Raw genomic sequence first — 18,316 nt, 5'->3', positions numbered from 1 at the left:
AAGCCAAAAGAACTTACCCAGAATGTAGCACAAAGAAATGGTAAATATGAAATAAAGATAGATTGGAGGTGATCTAACACATGCCCAATCAAATTCTCAAAAGGAAACAAAAGAGAAGATGAGATGAAGAGACAATATTTGAGATATAATGACCATTAATTTTCTGGATTTAATAAAAAGATACCAATCTACTCAAAAGCCCAATAAATCTCAAGCAGGATAAAACATAGTACATTATAGTAAAGCTTCAGAAAAATTAAAGACAAAGTAAAATTTTAAAGAAAAAAAACCATTACAGATAGTCCCCAACTTATGATGATTCGACTTACAATTTTTGACTTTAGGATGGGTTTATCAAAGTGTAATCTCATCATTAATTGAAGAACTTCTAGACTTAAGATAGTTCAACATGATTTTTCAGCTTTATGATGGATTGATCATGATTTCCAATTTGTATTTTTTATCTACGATGGAGTTCTCTCCAGATAACCCTATTATAAGTCAAGGAGCATTTATACTTTCAAAGAGAGCAACCAACAGTTAGACTGACAGCTGACTCCACAACAGCAATAGTAAAAGCCAAAAGTCAATGGAATGATATTTTCAAAGAGTGTTACAAGAAAATAACTGCCAACCTCAAGACTATCCCCAGTCAAAACCTCTTTTGAAAATAAGGGTGGGAGCCGGGCTCAGTGGCTCAGCCTGTAATCTCGCGCCTTTGGGAGGCTGAGGTGAGTAGATTGCTTGAGCCTGCAGGTTCAAGACCACCTGGGCAGGTGAGACCTCATCTCTACAATAAATCAAAAAATTAGCAGGGCGTCGTAGTGCGTGCCTGTAATTCCGGCTACTCGGAAGGCTGAGGCAGAAGGATCGCCGGAGCCCAGCTGGTTGAGGCTGCGGTGGCCGGGAGCAGCCACTACCCTCCAGTCTGGGTGACAGAGTGAGACTCCAACTCAAAAGAAAAAGAAAAGAAAAGAAGAGTGAAAGAAAAACACTTCCAGACAAACAAAACAGAGAGCTTGTCACAAGTTTCACTAAAGAAAGTTTTCATGGTTATACTTTAAACAAAAGGGAAAGGGTCCCAGATCTGAGACACAGGAAACAAATTAAAAGAATACAATGTGGTTAGTGTATGTCTAAATCTTAAATGAACAGGAAATGAATGACAATGAGTGTTTATTTTTATGTATGTATGTATTTATTTATCTATCTATTTATTTTTGAGTCTGAGTCTTACTCTGTCACCCAGGCTAAAGTGCAGTGGCACAATCATAGCTCACCACAGCCTTGACATCCTAGGCTTAGGCAATCTTTCTGCCTCAGCTTCCCAAGTAGCTGGGACTACAGGCTTGCTCCATCACACCCAGACAAATTTTTTTTTTCTGGTAGAGATGAGGTTTCACTATGTTGCCCAGGCTGATCTCGAGCTCCTGGCCTAAGGCAGTCCTCCTGCCTTGGCATCCCAAAGTGCTGGGATTACAGGCATAAGCCACCACACTGAGTCAACAATGAGTTTTAAAAAAGAAAACGCTTCAAAGATGAAATTGAAATAAATGATAACCAAATTTAAAACAAAAAAATTTTTTCTGAACTTCAGATTTCCAATCCTCCACATAAGTAACAACCCAAAACCTCCCACCATGAAGTCAGGGCAGCAGTTACCACAAACAGTCCCTTGGTCTAGCGGAAGTAGCCAAAAGTGTCCAGCGAGAGAGGAAAGCTTTGTGGTGCTATAAGAGGAATGCCAAGAAAGATCAGAAAGTGTCTTTACCTTAATTTTTTCCTCGTAGTGCTGCTCTTTCTGTTTCAGGTGCACTTCTAGGTGTTGGGCAGAGACTTGAGCCTCCCGGTGTTTCTCTTCCAATTCCTGGACACAACAGAAAAGATAATCAGGTGTGCAAAGGGAAGGACACAGCAAATAAACGTTAGACATTCACAGGAAACATGACTTTGGTACGGGCACCACAGGTTAACAGGCATCTGGTCCTCCATTCCTAGTCCTAAGGCTCTTGAGCAGGAAACCACCACCGTGCCTTGGCGCTAGGTTTTCCAAGTCCTAGTATTTACACACACATACACACACAGCTCATGGGCTGTAAGGCCTGGGACACAAATATGTCAGCATGACAGGTCAAACAAAGGCAGCTCTTCATCTTTCCATAGAGAAATAAGAGTAACAAGGCAACATTTGAAAGTTTAGTAAAGCACAAAACTCCTGACCACTATCTTGAGTCTCAGGCCACTTTCACTGTGATGACAGCCTTAAATAAGAAAAGTAATTTTAATTTGCTATGAGAATTAAAAAATAGTTTGTATTTTCCTTGTCAACATAATTATTGCTCAAGAACCCTAGCTAAAAAGAAAAACTAATGTTATGATTCAAGCACTTCAAGTTTTGAATGATTTTTTTAACTGATTAATGGAGTATGTGAATATCTGAAGATATATATATGATATAATGTTTACATGATACAATGCTAATGGAAACAAAGCCAAACATAACATACACTGATAACAATGACATAAAAACATATACATATATAATAAAGATTGGAAGAGAGTTTGGAGTAACATAAATAGGTCACATTTTTCTTAGTTCTTTTATGTGTTCTGCTTTTAAACAAAATTATAATTTCTTTGAAAATTATAGCAGCTCATTTGCCAGTGTATCTTTTAAAAGGCAGCATTCAATCCACTAAAACATTTTCTAAATGCACAGATAGCTGTACCTACATTAATTCTTATAAATCTGGACCCATCAGTTAATTGCTAGTATCAAAAGTCATTACTCCAAGTTTTTACCTCTTCACACTATTATGAAATTTTTCTTTGAAGTGGAAGCAATTATAAACAATTTTGAAGAATGAGAATATTATAGAGGATATGTTCATAAAATGGGGAGAAAAAAGTACACTGAGATTCACATGTACATAAAATGTTAGTGATTGAGCTTTTAAAATTCTAAAATCTACAAGCATTGGCTTTGCTTTGGGGGCCATGCAAGTTCAATCATAAGACCAGGAGCACAAGATCTACAGCAAGCTAACAGATGAGATCTGGAAAACTTGAATGTAAACAGGCTTTTAACTGCTAAAAACATACCTTAGAGCGTTTCGAAATACTCAGCTAAAGGATCCCCTGCCATGACTTCTTTTATTCAAGCAAAAAGATTTTGCTATAATGAGAGCCCCAATTATTTGTTTTCAAAGTTCTTATCAGAATAGCAAATATTTTAAAGCCAATGACACCTGAGGATCTTTCTAAGCATCATCATTATATAATGGTATTATGGACACTCTTTGCCCATATCCTAGACACTCTACAGCGTAAGCACAGGGTTCTTGAGCAAAAAACACCTTCTGATAAATGAGAAACAACCACAGAGGTACTCAGGCAAGTGGCAAGATACATCTGGACAAAGAAATACGCTTAGTTTTCCTTTATGTTAGAAATCACTCGATAATCATCTTTTTTTTTCCATTTCAGTCTTCATAAGATGGAAATCAATGGAATGGAAATCAAAATCTAAAATTAGGTCAAAAACTCAGATATATGTGACTGACAACTTTAAGACCGAATTTCTGGTCCATATATAAATGAGAGTTTACACCACATAATCCAAGAATGCAGAACTTTCCTACAATTTCACTGCAGGTGAACCTTTGGAAAAGCATATGTTCTAAAATCTGATTTCATGGTGGTTTGGTATTTTTTGTTGTTGTTGTCATTTTTTTAAACATATCTTTTCTATATGTATTGGATCAACTCTTCAGTCCTACTATGCAAATACTGTTGTCTGCTGCTTTATTTCCAGCTCCTAGAACAGTGCCTGGCACATAGTAGAAGCTCATTAAATATTTGTTGAATGAATGAATGAACACATCACCATTAAACAAAGAAACACTTCGCAACCACAAGAGAGTTAACCACTTAGTTTGTACCAAACAAGGAACAGCAGTGGTGGGATCTCAGAGGAATCTAATTTTACTTATAATAAAATTCACATACTTGACAATAGCCAAGAGAAACTTTTATGACAGAACCAGAGAACAGAAAGGATAGACTAACAGTCACATTTGTCTTTGTGTACAAACATACAAAAACTGGGTATCATAGCAATACAATTTAACCATTTCCTCTTTCACCTGTTTGTTCGAGAACATTCATATATTTATTTATGAATATACACAAACATAGAAATATAAAGTTTTGAAGGGTTTGGGTTTGGTTTGATTTGGTATCAAGCGTACATCTATAAGTTGGCCACTGTTGAGTTCGTACAGTTGCTGGCGACTCAGTTCCCAGAAGTGATGTGAAGAGAGATGAAGTGGCTTGTTTTACCACCTTGCCTCCTTAGGGTAGAGAAAAATGGCCAATGACTTCAGAGTCTCTCCCAGGGGCGGGACATGAATAGACTCCAAGTCATCACTAAGTCTCTCAAGCATGACGTCAAATTTCTGGCTTTGGGACTGAGATCCAAGGAGAGCCCTTCAAAGGTGCCGCCTTCCACCCTGGCAGGGGTAAAACTTCAACACATCTGCAAGTACCACCCGAGCCTTCCTTGATCAAGTTAATTTGGTTTTCAGGGACTTGAGACTGAACCAGGATGATCACAGACCTTTAAAAAAGTCCTGCTATAGCTAAGGAAATTGGAAAAATAATAATAATAACCAACTGTAGCTGAGAAAGTAAGTGAGTGAACATGGTCATCAGAGCCTGAGACTGAATCAGGATGATTACAGACCTTAAAAAAGACCTGCTATATCTAAGGAAATGGAAAAATAATAATAATAATAATAATAATAACCAACGGTAGCAGAGAAAGTGAATGGGTGAACATGCATCTGTGACAAATACTACTCCAAGGAAAACAATTCTATATGACTAATTTCTTTCTCCTCCAAAAGCAAGACTCTGGGTCTCAGTCTTAAAGGTCTAAACCCCTATAGCTTTTTGAATTGGCCATTGCAAAGTTAACAGCCATCCAAAGCTCTGCTGATAGAAGGTGTCACTACTCCAATAAAAATGTATTGAAAATGATAGATGCATGTTCTACTAAAAAAAATTCCAGGCTATAGCAAATAGAGAAAAAAAAAAAGTTTACAGATCTGTTTCCAGTGCTGTAATGTCCACTATTTGCTTAGTCATACTATTCTACAATGTGGTGTATGCTGAAACCATCTTTCTTAATTAATCGTGACAGTTAATTCTTCTTCTTACCCCCTTCCCTTTGCAACCTCTAACCTGTTATCTTTTAACTTTGCAACTTTCGTTCCTGCTCACCAGAATTTTATCAGCCATCTGCTGGATCTGTTGGGATTTTGTCTGGATGTCATCCTTCAGTCTGTTTTCTCTACGTTCCATGGTCTCTAGTCTCTTTACCTTGTTCTCCAGAGAATGGCGGCGTTCCTGTAGATCATGAATCAATCAGAGAGTTTTAATGGAGTAACTGCTATGGGTATAACACCTGCATTGAGGGACAGAGCCTTCAAGAAGCATACACTTGAGACAGGAAGAAAAGTCTCCGGCACTCGAAGAAAGAGCAGAGAAAATAAGACTCTATAATTCAGATACTCAGTTGTGTAGGTTAAAAGAGTGCATTCATTCATTCAAATATTTACCAAGCACCTACTATCTGCAAAGTACCACACTAGGCTTCGTGGAAAATACAGAGAGGAAGATGACATAATTCCTGCCCTTGGAAAACACAAACACAATATAGGTTAAGGGGGGAAGAATCATAAAGCAAAGATCTGTAGAAGGTTGCAGGCAGGAAAGAGGATTTTTAACTGAGCAGTTGTACGGAGTCATCAGAGAGGTGTGAGCTCTGGATAGAGGTGGTATATGGCAGGAGGGAAGGGCAGGAGAGGAGGGTGGAAGATGTTTCAGACAAAGGGAGACAAATCAGCAGAAACACAGAGGTGGTCAAGAGCCAGTCATGAGCCCCTAGAATGGCTACAGCACAGGACGTGTTGGGGGAAGAGCAGGTGAAAAGGGGAAAGGATAACCTTTGCAGGTCAAATGGTTGAGAATTTCATGTACCAGTCTCAGAGGTGCACCTAAGTATTATGGAACCCCTTAAAGGTTTGGAATGGGGCAGAGTACACTGAGAAATCTGGTGCTTGGTTCATGAATCTTACACTGTGTGAGCTAGCTGGGATGGAAAAGAGACTAGATGCAGAAGGTCAAGACATTTATTAGATTTGCTCAGCTAAGAGGAAGAGGGCCTGGAGTGCAAGGAAGGCTACAGACATGACAAGCAGGAGGTGAACAGGAGAGACAGCATGGCCATATTTGCAGGACTGAGAGATTCACTGAAAAACAGGGTTCAAAGAAAAGCAGATGATGCCAGGTCTCAAACCTGGGGTGACCAGATGAATGATGGTGGCCCTGACAGTCATGAAGAAAGTGAGAAGGGAAAACAGCCTGTGGGGGAAGAGTGTGAGTTCATTCTAAATTCAATGCACTGTTCAGACACCAGTCAGGATTTCAGGGGAGCAGAGGGGAGATACAGCCTGGAATGTGAGTGAGGATGGCTCCAAAGAGACATCTACCGGTAGGTTCACACCAAGACTGTGACAGGGAAAAGCAAAAGACCCAGCAGTAGGAGGAGGGTGAAATCAATTATGGCATGTTCCTTCTGTGAAACAAATACCAAGGGGCTAGGGGAGACAGAAAGGAGTAAAGGAGAGAAACGTCACTTTTTATTCTATATTCTTCTGTACTGTTACAGTTATTTTACAATGAAATGGCACTCTTGCAGTTCTGGTATAATTATATAAATGATTTCAACAACAACAACAACAAAGAATTTGAGGGAGGAAAGAGGTCCTAAAATATAGATATGAGATTCATTGACATACAGGTAATAAACGAAGCCTTGGAAATTAATACGTTATTAACATTGTGGGAGAAAAAGGCAAGGAAAAACAGAGGAAAAAAAAAAAGAAAAACTCAGAGATGAAGTTTCGGTCAACCTATAAAAATATAAATTCTGCCAGATTAGTGAGTAGGTCAGAAGAAAACAAACAGAAAGGAAAAGCTTTTATCAAAACATCTTTCTACTTGAAGCTGCTGCGCAAATCTTTCCCTGTGGGGGGGAAAATGTTTCCAAGCCTCTCAACTTTTAAAGGGATCTTAGAAGAAGAAAGCAGTTTGGTCACGCATAAGAAAGTGATAGTTTTGCAGTTTCTTTCCCTTGGTACAGCCAAAGGCCGTGGCTGCTCTCAAGCCAGGGCCCCAGGCTAAAGGTTCCCTACTCACCTCAGCTTCCACCAGTTTCTTTCTTATGCCTTCAGAAGAATCTTCCCGGTTCTGCAGCTTCTCCAGCTCCCTCTCGGCCCGCTCCTTTGCCTGACGGATATTCTGCAGCAGCTCGGTGGCCTCTGTGCTGGCTTTTACAGCCTGCGGGGAAAGAAGAAACAGGAGAGAGATGGCCAAATCTTTCATGTGAAAAGACGATGGCCACACGCTAAGTGGAAAAAGCAGGCAACACTGAGCATATATATCATATCCATTTGTCAAAATATATAACCATTCATTTTATTTGGTATTTTGTCTGTTCTGAGGTACACCTTTAAAACATACCACTGAATTTGGAATGCATCCTACTATTAAAATTGATGCATTTTTCTTTCTGGAGTATCTGATCATTATCAGCATCTTCAATTTGATGCAACATAGTAAATAGAAATGAAAAGGTCTAGATAAATTAATCTACTCAGAAATTAATGTATTTACCTCTGAGCATAAATTTTCTCCTTATTTTAATTATCTCATTTGCTAATTTTCCTATGGGGAATCTGTATTACTTTTACAAAAAGAAAACAAGATAAAAGTTATAATTTAAACTTTTTTTTTGCAAATAAAAAAGGGTACAGCAGCCATAGTATTCATGATAACTCACAAATCTACATTGTCATAAAAATAGCTAGACCTCTTGAAGTTTGTATTTGCGAATTTTTATTTGGTTCTTAGCTATATCACAGCTATAACTGTACTATAGTAAAGATCTGAGTTTATGAGACCAACAACCTCACATTTATTTGCTCTAAGTTAAAATTTTAAAAAGTGAAAACTCAAGAAAACTTCACCTTTGAGACCTACACTGCCCAACACTGAGCATCTGAAATGTGGCTGAGAAAATAATTTTTTTAACTTTATTTTTAAGTTAATTTGAATTATTTTAAGTTAAATCTAATATGTTTTAACTTAATTTTGAATTTTATTCCAGTTTAATTTACAAACTGAAACAGTATTAGTGTAGTAATATTGATATAGGCAGCAATGATAATATTTGAATATACTCAGTTAAATAAAATATATCACTCAAATAACTTCACCTGTTTCTCTTTGCTCTTTTAAAAAGTGAGCTACTGTGGCAACCCCTTTGGGTCCCCTCCCACTGTGGGAGCTTTTCTGCCCTCTCAATAAATCCTGCTTTCTCACTTAATATAAATAAACAAACAAATAAATAATAAAAGTGGGCTACTAGAAATTTTTTTTTTTTTTTTTTGTGAGTTGGAGTCTCACTCTGTCGCCCAGACTGGAGTGCAGTGGCATGCTCCTGGCCACTGCAGCCTCGACCTGCTGGGCTCCAGCGATCCTTCCACCTCAGTCTTCCAAGTAGCTGTAGAAATTTTAAAATTATATCTGTAGCTAATATTTAGGGCTCACATCACATTTTTATTAGAGAGCACAGTTTTAGATGAAAATGTGCATCCTCTCACAAGTTTCTAGCTGAAAAAGGGCCATGAAGGCTTTCATCAGAGAGTTCAAGAATAAATACGGCCACCATGCCTGTAAGTCCAGCACCTTGGGAGGTGGAGGCAAGAGGCGTGTCTAAGCCAAGGGGTTCAAGACCAGCCTGGGCAACTTGACAAGACCTTGACTCTATTATAAAAAAATTAGCCGGGCATGATAGTATGCTCCTGCAGTTCCAGCTACTTGGAAGACTAAGGCAGAAGGATTGCCTGAGCCCAACAGGTTGAGGCTGCAGAGACCATGAGCTTGTCATTGTGTCCAGTCTGGGTGACAGGGTGAGACTCCCAACTCAAAAAAAAAAAAAGAATAAATGCGAAGAGGACAGAGGAACAGATGAGCAAATGTAGCCTATCCATACAGTGGAATATTATTCAGCCTTAAAAAGGAAGGAAATTTGGATAACGTCAGGACATTATGCTAAGTAAAATAAGCCAGTCACAAAAAGACAAAAACTGTATGATTCTACCTATATGTGGTATATAAAGTAGTAAATTGTATTAGTGTTTGGTAGTTACAGAGTTTCAGTGTTAGAAGACAAAAAATTCCAGAGACACTTTGCCCAACAGTGGGAATACACTTAGCACTACTGAACTGTACCCTTAAAAATGGTTCCTTTGGGAGGCTGAGGCGAGTGGATTGCCTGAGCCCACGGGTTCAAGACCCGCCTGGGCAGGCGAGATCTCATCTCTACAATAAATCAAAAATCAGCCGAGTGTGGTAGCGCTCGCCTATAGTTCCAGCGACTTGGAAGGCTGAGGCGGAAGGATCGCCGGAGCCCAGCAGGTCGAGGCTGCGGTGGCCGGGAGCGACCACTGCACTCCAGTCTGGGCGACAGAGTGAGACTCCAACTCAAAAAAAAAAAAAAAATGGTTAAGATAGGCTGGGCGCAATGGCTCATACCTGTAATCCAGCACTTTGGGAGGCCAAGGCAGAAGGATTGCTTGAGCCCAGGAGGTCAAGACCAGCCTGGGCAACACAGCAAGACCTCTTTTCTACAAAAATAGAAAATAAAAACATTAGCTGGGCATGGTGGTATGCACCTGTAGACCCAACACTTTAGGACACTGAGGTAGAAGGATTACTTGAGCCTAGGAGGTCAAGGTTACAATAAGCTATGATCATATCACTGCACTCCAGCCTGGGTGAGAGAGTGAGACAGCGTCTCTTTAAAAAAAAAAAAAAAAAAGATTAAGATGGTAACTTAATGTTATGTGTTTTTCACCACAATTTTTTAAAAAAGAAGAAAGAGCTCTTTTAAACCAAGCCAACAAACATACAAACATTCTCAATACCAAAGGCATGTCTGAGAACCACATTCATTCTTGCCCCTTCATTTATCATTTCCAGTGTTCAACGAAAGGGAGGGCCTGAAAATTGCTGAGAATAGATCTTAAATGTTCTCCACCACAAAATTTTAAAATGCTAAGTATATGAGGCAATAAATATGTTAAGTGGCTTAATTTAACCATCTCACAATGTATACATAGTATATGAAACATCATATTGTACACCATAAATATATATAATTTTTATTTGTCAAGAGTATCTTAATAAGTAAACATTTTTAAAATAAGTAAAAGGAGGACCATTAGCATAAACTTTTCAGGATGTTTAAACCAAACCCATCCCCTCACCAACCACATGATGACTCCAGGACCCTCCAGCCCTCCCTGCCATGGAGTTTCTGACTGAAGGCAGTCTAGGTTGTAAACTGCTTCTCTTACAAATGTGCAAAAAGTGATGCCAGGCCCCCTGAGGCAAGAGATGCCGGCCTCTTGGGTTCTGTCATAGTATAATTAGAACTTTTACTTGAGAGTCTCATACAGCTTGGCTTTTAAAAATAAACACTGCTGACATGTCTCAGAAGGAAAAACTATATTCAGAACTCTGATATTTTCAGGTAATAGCTTACTCCCCCTTCATTTTCCTCAGTGCTGGTGACTAATTCTGTTTCTTTCATCTTTGGTGATCTGGGACAAGACAAAGAAAGGTGTTTGGAAATGAGGGGTAAGTTCCCAAAAAACCACCTCGGGCTTACCTTTTCCAGCTTCTCTTGGAGCTCCTGGATTTTAAGCTGCTGCTCAGCATTGATCTAAAATTAAGATCCCAGGAAATAAAGCAAAAGGCAAACTGCATTAACATTTTGCTACATTTATTACAGTTCTATTTTCTCAAAGTTTCTGTGGGGGCTTTTTTGTTTTGTTTTCTAGAATCTACTAATGGAAAGGAAGAGCAGTGGCCTATCGGAAAAGTCTTTGAATGTCCCAGTGCAAACCTCCGTATGAACTATTTCTCTAGGACTAGCAACATACAAATGGCAAAAAGAGAATCAAAGTTGCCCAGAGCCTTAAGATAATAAGAATTCTCATCTATGTTTTACTGAGTGTCTGAGTTTATTTGTTACTGTGAACAGGCATGACAAAAAAATGAGGTGTCTCTTATCTCTTTTAGAACCATGGCTACAGCTAAATGTGGTAATCCAGATACAGACCAACAAATATGCCTTGAATAGAGGCCCTTATTCATTTCAAGAGTATTCTTAATTAATGACAAGCTACTGATAGTAACACGAAAAAAATATCTATCCAAAATAGCAAAACTAGTCATGGAAAATATACCTTTTCCAGTTTAGAATATTCTCCTACTTCAGGCTTCCCTTGATCCTTGGCCTGTAATTAAAAAGATATACCATACTGAGAAATCTCAACAACCTAAAAGTCCTGTAGACAACACTATCTATTGTACTATCTTGATCTCTGTGACTGAGATACTAATAATAAATAGTAATAATGTTATCTTCTAAAATTAAAGACAGGAGTTTTCCAAAGTATCCTATTTATCCTCAACTCTAGAATCATTAAGCTAGTATTTCTTTGTTTCTTGCTAAGATCATCCTTGATCTTACCCCAAAAGCACCCTCTTAGAAGGTGACTGACTACCTTCAACAGTTTATGCTGACATTCTGTCGCTTTTCGCTTAAATTCTTCAGCAGCAAGCCGAGACTCTCTCAGCTCAGATTCGTAGAGATCACTCCGTCTTCTCGCTGAGACAAGGTCCTCTTCCAACTGATTCATCATCAACCTCATTTCTTCCACTTGAGCCTGGTACTCCTGAAGAACAGGCAATGGAATAAAAGTGAACTTTAGAACTCCTAAAAGAAAAGACAGGCAGTGAGGATGGAAGAATATCAACCACAAAGGGAAGATACGCATGGAAGAGAGATTAACAGAGAAGGCCTACAGGCCAGGCATGGTGGCTCATGTCTATAATTCCTGCATTTTGGGAGGCCAAGGCAAGAGGAATGCTTGAGCCCAGGAGTTCGAGACCAGGCAGGGCAACGTAGTGAGGCCTCACCTCTATAAAAAATCAAAAGACGAGCCGGGCACAGTGGCATACCTGTAGTCCCAGTCACTAGAGAGGCTGAGCTGGGAGAATCACCTGAGCCTGGGAGGCCGAGGCTGCAGTGAGCTGTGATTGTGCCACTGCACTCCAGCCTGGCATACAAGTGAGACCTCAACTCAAAAAAAAGAAAAGACTTACAGACAGAGAGAAAGTGAGTAGAAAGATGAACACAGAAAGAGACACTAAATGAGCAAAGGAAAGGGGTGTCAGGGGAAGAGGAGGGAGAAAAGAATATTAAATCTTGAAACTGTTTTTAACGTAGACATGAATTATTATTAGTAAAACTATTGGGAACACACATGCCTATATGATCCTTTTAGCAAAATACCACACAATATGCACAGAACGTTAAGGCATTAACACAAGAGAGCTAAAAGGGATATTCTTTAAACAAGGATAAACTGCTTACACGTAGTTTTCCTCCAAGGGTAATCATTTATATAGATTTGTCCTTTAGAAGTCATGTGCTCCTAACACAATTAGATATGGTACTAGTTTTAAAATTAACCTTTCAGACAGCACAAGAGGGTAATTGAAAGTCTCAGTGGAAAGAATCCTGGAAGGTGAAACTCATCATGTCAGTTTCTCACCATTAATTTTTCTGGGCCCAAAACTGAATGATGAATTTAACATTGTTCCTGCAATGCAAGTCACCCTGAAATTTGGAAGAGTCACAAAACATTGGCTCTGGACAAAATACCTATGAGAAAAATTCTAAGAAAAGAAGTATCTTAATCCCTTAATCAAGTCTTTTAAAGTGACCCAAACAGCCCAACCTTTTCCAAAATACATTCCTAAAATCAAAGCAGAATAATTTGAATCGAAATTTCTCAGAATTGGATTTACCAGAAGTGGGCAAAAGTTTTGAAAACTTTCAAAGTATAAAAATAGTCTTTGTTAGCAAGATCAAGGCTACGTATAAGGATTATTACGAAGTACTTATCTACTCCAAGGTGCCTTAGGGAGTGGTGGTGGGGAGATAACAAAATGAAAGGAAAAAGGAATTGAATCAAGAATGTCTTTGACATTCACAATATACAATCACACCTCTAAAATCTGTTCTTCCAAGATATAATTGGTAAGGATTTTTAAAATATTTCTCCCAAGACAGAATCAATTGAGAAAGGATATTCTTTAGCCCATAAATTGCAAGTTTTAAACAACAAAGAAAACCTTTGATCCCATTGTAACAGGCGATCTCCCAGTACACATTAAAGGAGAGGTGCTAGAGGTGCTGTTCTTAAAATTCTATGATTTTCATGCAAGCCCATTTCTCCCTATATTGTCTTTAAAGCAGAAAGGAAACAAAACAAGCCCAAAGTGGAGCAAGGGCTCAAAGGGTCTCATTTCTCTTCCTCCTACTCAAAGTGTACAGTAATTGAAGGTCAAACTTCAGGATTATGGGACGCACAAGATTCCTGGGTGGTGCATGCTAAGCAGGTGATGCTGGCTTACATAACCAAAGGTCTTTATATCCTCTTCCCAATGATCTGAACTCACAGGGTGGAACATGAGCCATATGTGAAATGGTACACCCTTTACTTGAGGTTTGTCTATGTCCCTCAGCCAGGGATATATTATGACCTTCATGACTCTGAGCACTGAGCCTTCCTGAATCCCTTCCTCCATTAAAATATATATATACATACACACAATTATATTTTACAGTTGCATTCATATAAATACAAAATGCTAATATTATTTATAAAAAGTATCTTTGGGCCGGGCTCAGTGGCTCAGCCTGTAATCCCAGCACTTTGGGAGGCCGAGGTGAGTGGATTGCCTGAGCCCGTGGGTTCAAGACCCGCCTGGGCAACTTGACAAGACCTCATCTCTACAATAAAATCAAAAATTAGCTGGGCGTGGTAGCGCACCTGTAGTTCCAGCTACTTGGAAGGCTGAGGCGGAAGGATCACCGGAGCCCGGCAGGTCGAGGCTGCGGTGGCCGGGAACGGCTACTGCACTCCAGTCTGGGTGACAAAGAGAGACTCCAACTCAAAAAAAAAAAAAGTGTCTTTGACCTAAAAGTTCATTTTTTTTCCTTCTGATTAAAAAAGTAAAACATTTTATGGGACCCTAAAAGTGCAGTGGTCCCTAGATACCATGCCTGCTGTGCCTAATGGAAAGCCAGCCCTGCCCACAGACATAAACACTGAACTGTGCAGGCAGCAAAGAGCTGAGAGAAAGTCTTGGGCATCTTCCATCCTTAAGCTCTCTTTTCTTTCTTGAATTTATGTCAGCGAGAAGGGAATGTAATTTTTGTGTTTTGTCAAGAGCAAGGACAGAGCGTCTGTTCCCTTCTCCAAACATCTCTCTTCCCTGAGCTGTCGGCACCCAAGAGGGAGGAAGTCAGGAACCAGGCAACAACTCTGTCAGCTCTCCAAGCTCTTCAGGTACTCAGCCTGCTACAAGCATCAAAAGAAATTCTAACTTATTTGTTGATCCCCTGTTATTATGCTGAATACTTCAAGAAAATCCTGTAAACCCAGCAGCTAACCAACTCCCTGCTTCAGGAAAAATCCCAGAGGCAAGAATGAGGTCTATTTTCAAGGGCATCTGAGAGAGAGCTGTTACATCTCAGAATAAAATGACTGGTAAGGAGGAGTCAAGCAGGGACAGGATGGAGAACTGTGGACAAATTTCAAGGTCCTCCTAAAGCAAGTCTTCTGATTGGAGATTCAGAATTTTGTGGGAAGGAAATATCAGGCACGGTCCTACTTACTCAGAAAGCATGGAACACAAATGACTTTTGTGTTACCCACACTTTTGTTTCCTCTCCTAAGAAAGGGGAATGAGGAAAAAACAGCAATTACTAGTAAAGGTATACGAATCAAACTGTCACAAGAGACTTCTAGGTGTTTTTCTTCTAAACCAAATCCAAATGGTCTATAGGGAGTAACTAGATGAAAGCAAAACTTTAAAAATAAAATAAAGAGCTATACAGAAAGTTGGATTTTGAGAGAAAGAACAAGGAATAAAGCCAAATCTGGGAGAAATCAATATGCTGCAAACCAAATACTGGAATTTTTGCTGCAAGCATTAAGAGCTTTTTCCTGGTTTGCAAACATTCTGTTCTCACAAAACTTACCAAAAGTCATTTTAATAAATTCTTCTTCTGCTGAGAAATAAAATCTGAAACTGAGAAGTTTTCTTCCCCACAATGGAACTTTTAGCAGTCATTAAATCTAAGACTCCACATCCATGCCAACTGTGATATGAATCATAAAAGACATTTCTTTGAACTCAACCACCAGCATATACCTGTTCAAAATGTCCTCATAATTATGTTTCTATGGAATTCATGGACACCAGCTGCTCCCTCTGGTGGCCAAACACAGCTTTCATTTCCCCAGGAGGTCACTAAAAGTAAATTCCCAAATACACTGAACTAATGGGAGAAAAAGAATCCTACCTCTTGAAAGGCTTAGGATGAAAAAATATGTTGATAAAAGGAGCATGAGTCAGCTGTCAAAGCAGATTTCTCAAAGCACATGTGCAGCCTTCAAAACCCCCAAAGATAATATCGTTCAGAGACCTGATAATCCATTTGCAAAGTTTCCTATGCACAGTTATTTATAGCATTTGTATCAAGCAAGAGAATATTAACTGATCATTTTTAAATATTAAGGTGATAAGTATATTATGCCAACAAAACCCCATAGATAACAATTCTTTCTTTAAAGAGTAATTAATGGATCAAGTTATTTGCAGGAGTTTCTTGCATTAGCACCAGCCAGATGGCTAAATTTGTGCTATCCAGAGACAAAAATGTTCATTTCCATGAGTGTTTCCATTAGATTTTCTGAAATGAATGAGAGTTGCCTGGCAGCTGATAATTCAGCTCTCCAATTGCTCACTGCCATCTCTTCATTAAAGTTTCTATTTACAGTTTCTTCAAAAGACAGAAAAATCCATGCTAAAAAGGAAACAATGAGGCAATACAAAAATGAGCCATCTAAAAAAGAAAACTCTTTTAGAAAAAAAAAAAGAGTGGGCATTTTAAAGGTCTCCATTCTTCTTTCTAAACAAACAAGGGACAGCTTTCTGCACTTAGTTCTGCCGTGTTAATTTAGACTCAGCCTGAATGGCTTAAACTTTACTTCTAGAATATTTCTTTATACAAGTAAAATTATGATTTATCCTAGCTTCTCTCAAAAACTTAAAGTGCATTTCAAAAAGCTATAAAAATATTTAATTTGTTTTTTAACTGTCTAAAGCAGAGGTTGGCAGTCTTTTTCCATAGAAAGTCAAATAGTATGTAGTTTCAGCTTTGTGGACAATACAGTCTCCATAACAATTACTTACCTCGGCCTCTGTAGCTTGAAAGCAGCCATAGCCAATATGTAAATTTAAAAGCATGGCTATGTTCCAAAAAATCTTTTATTTATGGACGTTGAAATTTGAATTTCATATAATTGTCACATCACGAAATATTGTCTTTCTTTTGATTTTTTTCCCCCCAACTGTTTAAAAATGTAAAAACTATTCTTAGCTTGTGGGCCACAGAGAATAGGTGGTAAGCCAGATTTGCCCATGGGCTAGTTTGCTCACTCTTGCTCGAACCCTACATTCTTATTAAAAAGAGCAGACACAGCCGGGCTCGGAGGCTCAGCCTGTAATCCCACGCCTTGGGAGGCTGAGGTGAGTGGATTGCCTGAGCCCGCGGGTTCGAGACCCACCTGGGCAACTTGGTGAGACCTCATCTCTACAATAAATCAAAAAATTAGCCGGGCGTGGTAGCGCACGCCTGTAGTTCCAGCTACTTGGAAGGCTGAGGCGGAAGGATTGCTGGAGCGCAGCAGGTTGAGGTTGTGGTGGCCGGGAGCGGCCACTGCACTCCAGTCTGAGCGACAGAGTGAGACTCCAACTCAAAAAAAAAAAAAAAGAGCAGACATTATGAGGTGTAGGCTTCAAAAGGAGCTGGAACAAGCATGCTATGATTTATATAAGTGATGGGAAATATAAAGTTTCCAAATGACCTACATACCTATCTCTCTCCTCCTCTCCCCCAACCCTTTCTCTCTCTCAAACATGCCTCTCCTGAAATTAGAGGTCCGAGTCAGTCAAGATGGTGCTCTGCTCCCAGGCAAGCAATCATACCTGCTCTTTGATTTCTTGGAGCTTCCGGCTCTGCTCTCTGATATCATGGAGAAGCTGCAGTGCTTTGTCATCCTCCTGAGACACCTCCATCCGTGCTTGCTCCAAACTTCGCTTTAAGCTCTGCAGAAAGCAAAAATTTTAATAGGGATGCCCTGTGGATCCTGCTCTGTTTGAAAAGACTCATTAAGAGAGCTGCAAGCTGCTGCGGAGACACCAGGATGGTTTCAGGTGACAGACCAAAGTTGACAACTTCCAGTTGGTTCCTGATTCCAGTTTTCATCCTGTAAAACCCTTTGGTTCAAGAAACATCAGCTCAACCTTGTGACCTTAGTGATCCAGCCTGAAACTGCATCCGCCTGTCTCCTGTCACCAGCTACCTATCCTAATGGATACTTACTTGCATGTTCCACCAGCCATTACTACCACCATTTGGAGGGTTACAAATTCTTTAAAATCTTTTCTGCAATATCAGTAATTTGAGGGCTCAACAGTATATGTGCCTCTTTCAAACTAGCAATGACTTCACATCCTCTGTCCAGTTGTCATTTAGGACTCCAAAGAGTCTAACTCTACTCCTAGCTTATTTTTCCTGGACACCTTTCATCCATAATGCTTCAATGGCACTGAAATATATATCTGAAATACATAGCTGAATAACTTCACCCACCGCTGAAAAGCAGCCAAGTCTGGAATGGAAACATAGCAGTTATTCTTAATCAGCCATGTTCTATAGATTTCCTCTCTCTTGTGAAAAAAACTTTAAAAATGTGTGATTCAACTTCTTAAGACTGTTTAACTGGGCACATTAAAAAAACACCTGAATGAAAAATTTAACAAGACAATGGAGAAGAAGACAGTCTACTCGTGTGAAGGAAAGAAAAAATGAAAGTCACATGATAAATAATGATAGAGGGGCTGAGTTTTCAAGGCTGTTTTCTTGTTGCTACACTGGTTCTAGCCGATGAAGAACTGATGTCAGACAGATCTGAAATCCGGTTTCTTGTACATACTTGGGAGTTTGCTTCCCAAGGCTGATTGTGTCGGACACAAT

At 39.3% G+C, this 18,316-nt stretch overlaps 1 protein-coding gene across 2 annotated transcripts in view; it reads right to left on the bottom strand.

The window, feature by feature from the left end:
* Positions 1–18,316, bottom strand: part of CIT (citron rho-interacting serine/threonine kinase) — a 177,938-nt gene that overhangs the window by 73,460 nt on the left and 86,162 nt on the right. Inside the window, exons 13-19 of one of the 2 annotated variants that reach the window (XM_021718196.1) lie at positions 17,266–17,385; positions 11,703–11,873; positions 11,382–11,432; positions 10,802–10,855; positions 7,264–7,404; positions 5,284–5,409; positions 1,772–1,867 (exon numbers count right to left, since the gene is read on the bottom strand). In XM_021718196.1, coding sequence (XP_021573871.1) covers positions 1,772–1,867; positions 5,284–5,409; positions 7,264–7,404; positions 10,802–10,855; positions 11,382–11,432; positions 11,703–11,873; positions 17,266–17,385 — 759 coding nt within the window. The remainder of the gene's footprint in view (positions 1–1,771; positions 1,868–5,283; positions 5,410–7,263; positions 7,405–10,801; positions 10,856–11,381; positions 11,433–11,702; positions 11,874–17,265; positions 17,386–18,316) is intronic. The other variant, XM_021718197.1, reaches the window with a different exon arrangement.

The sequence above is a fragment of the Carlito syrichta genome, unplaced genomic scaffold, assembly GCF_000164805.1.
Source record: "Carlito syrichta isolate Samal-C Ts95f unplaced genomic scaffold, Tarsius_syrichta-2.0.1 Scaffold311911, whole genome shotgun sequence".
NCBI lineage: Eukaryota > Metazoa > Chordata > Mammalia > Primates > Tarsiidae > Carlito > Carlito syrichta.
This window is presented reverse-complemented; position numbering and strand designations above follow the sequence as displayed.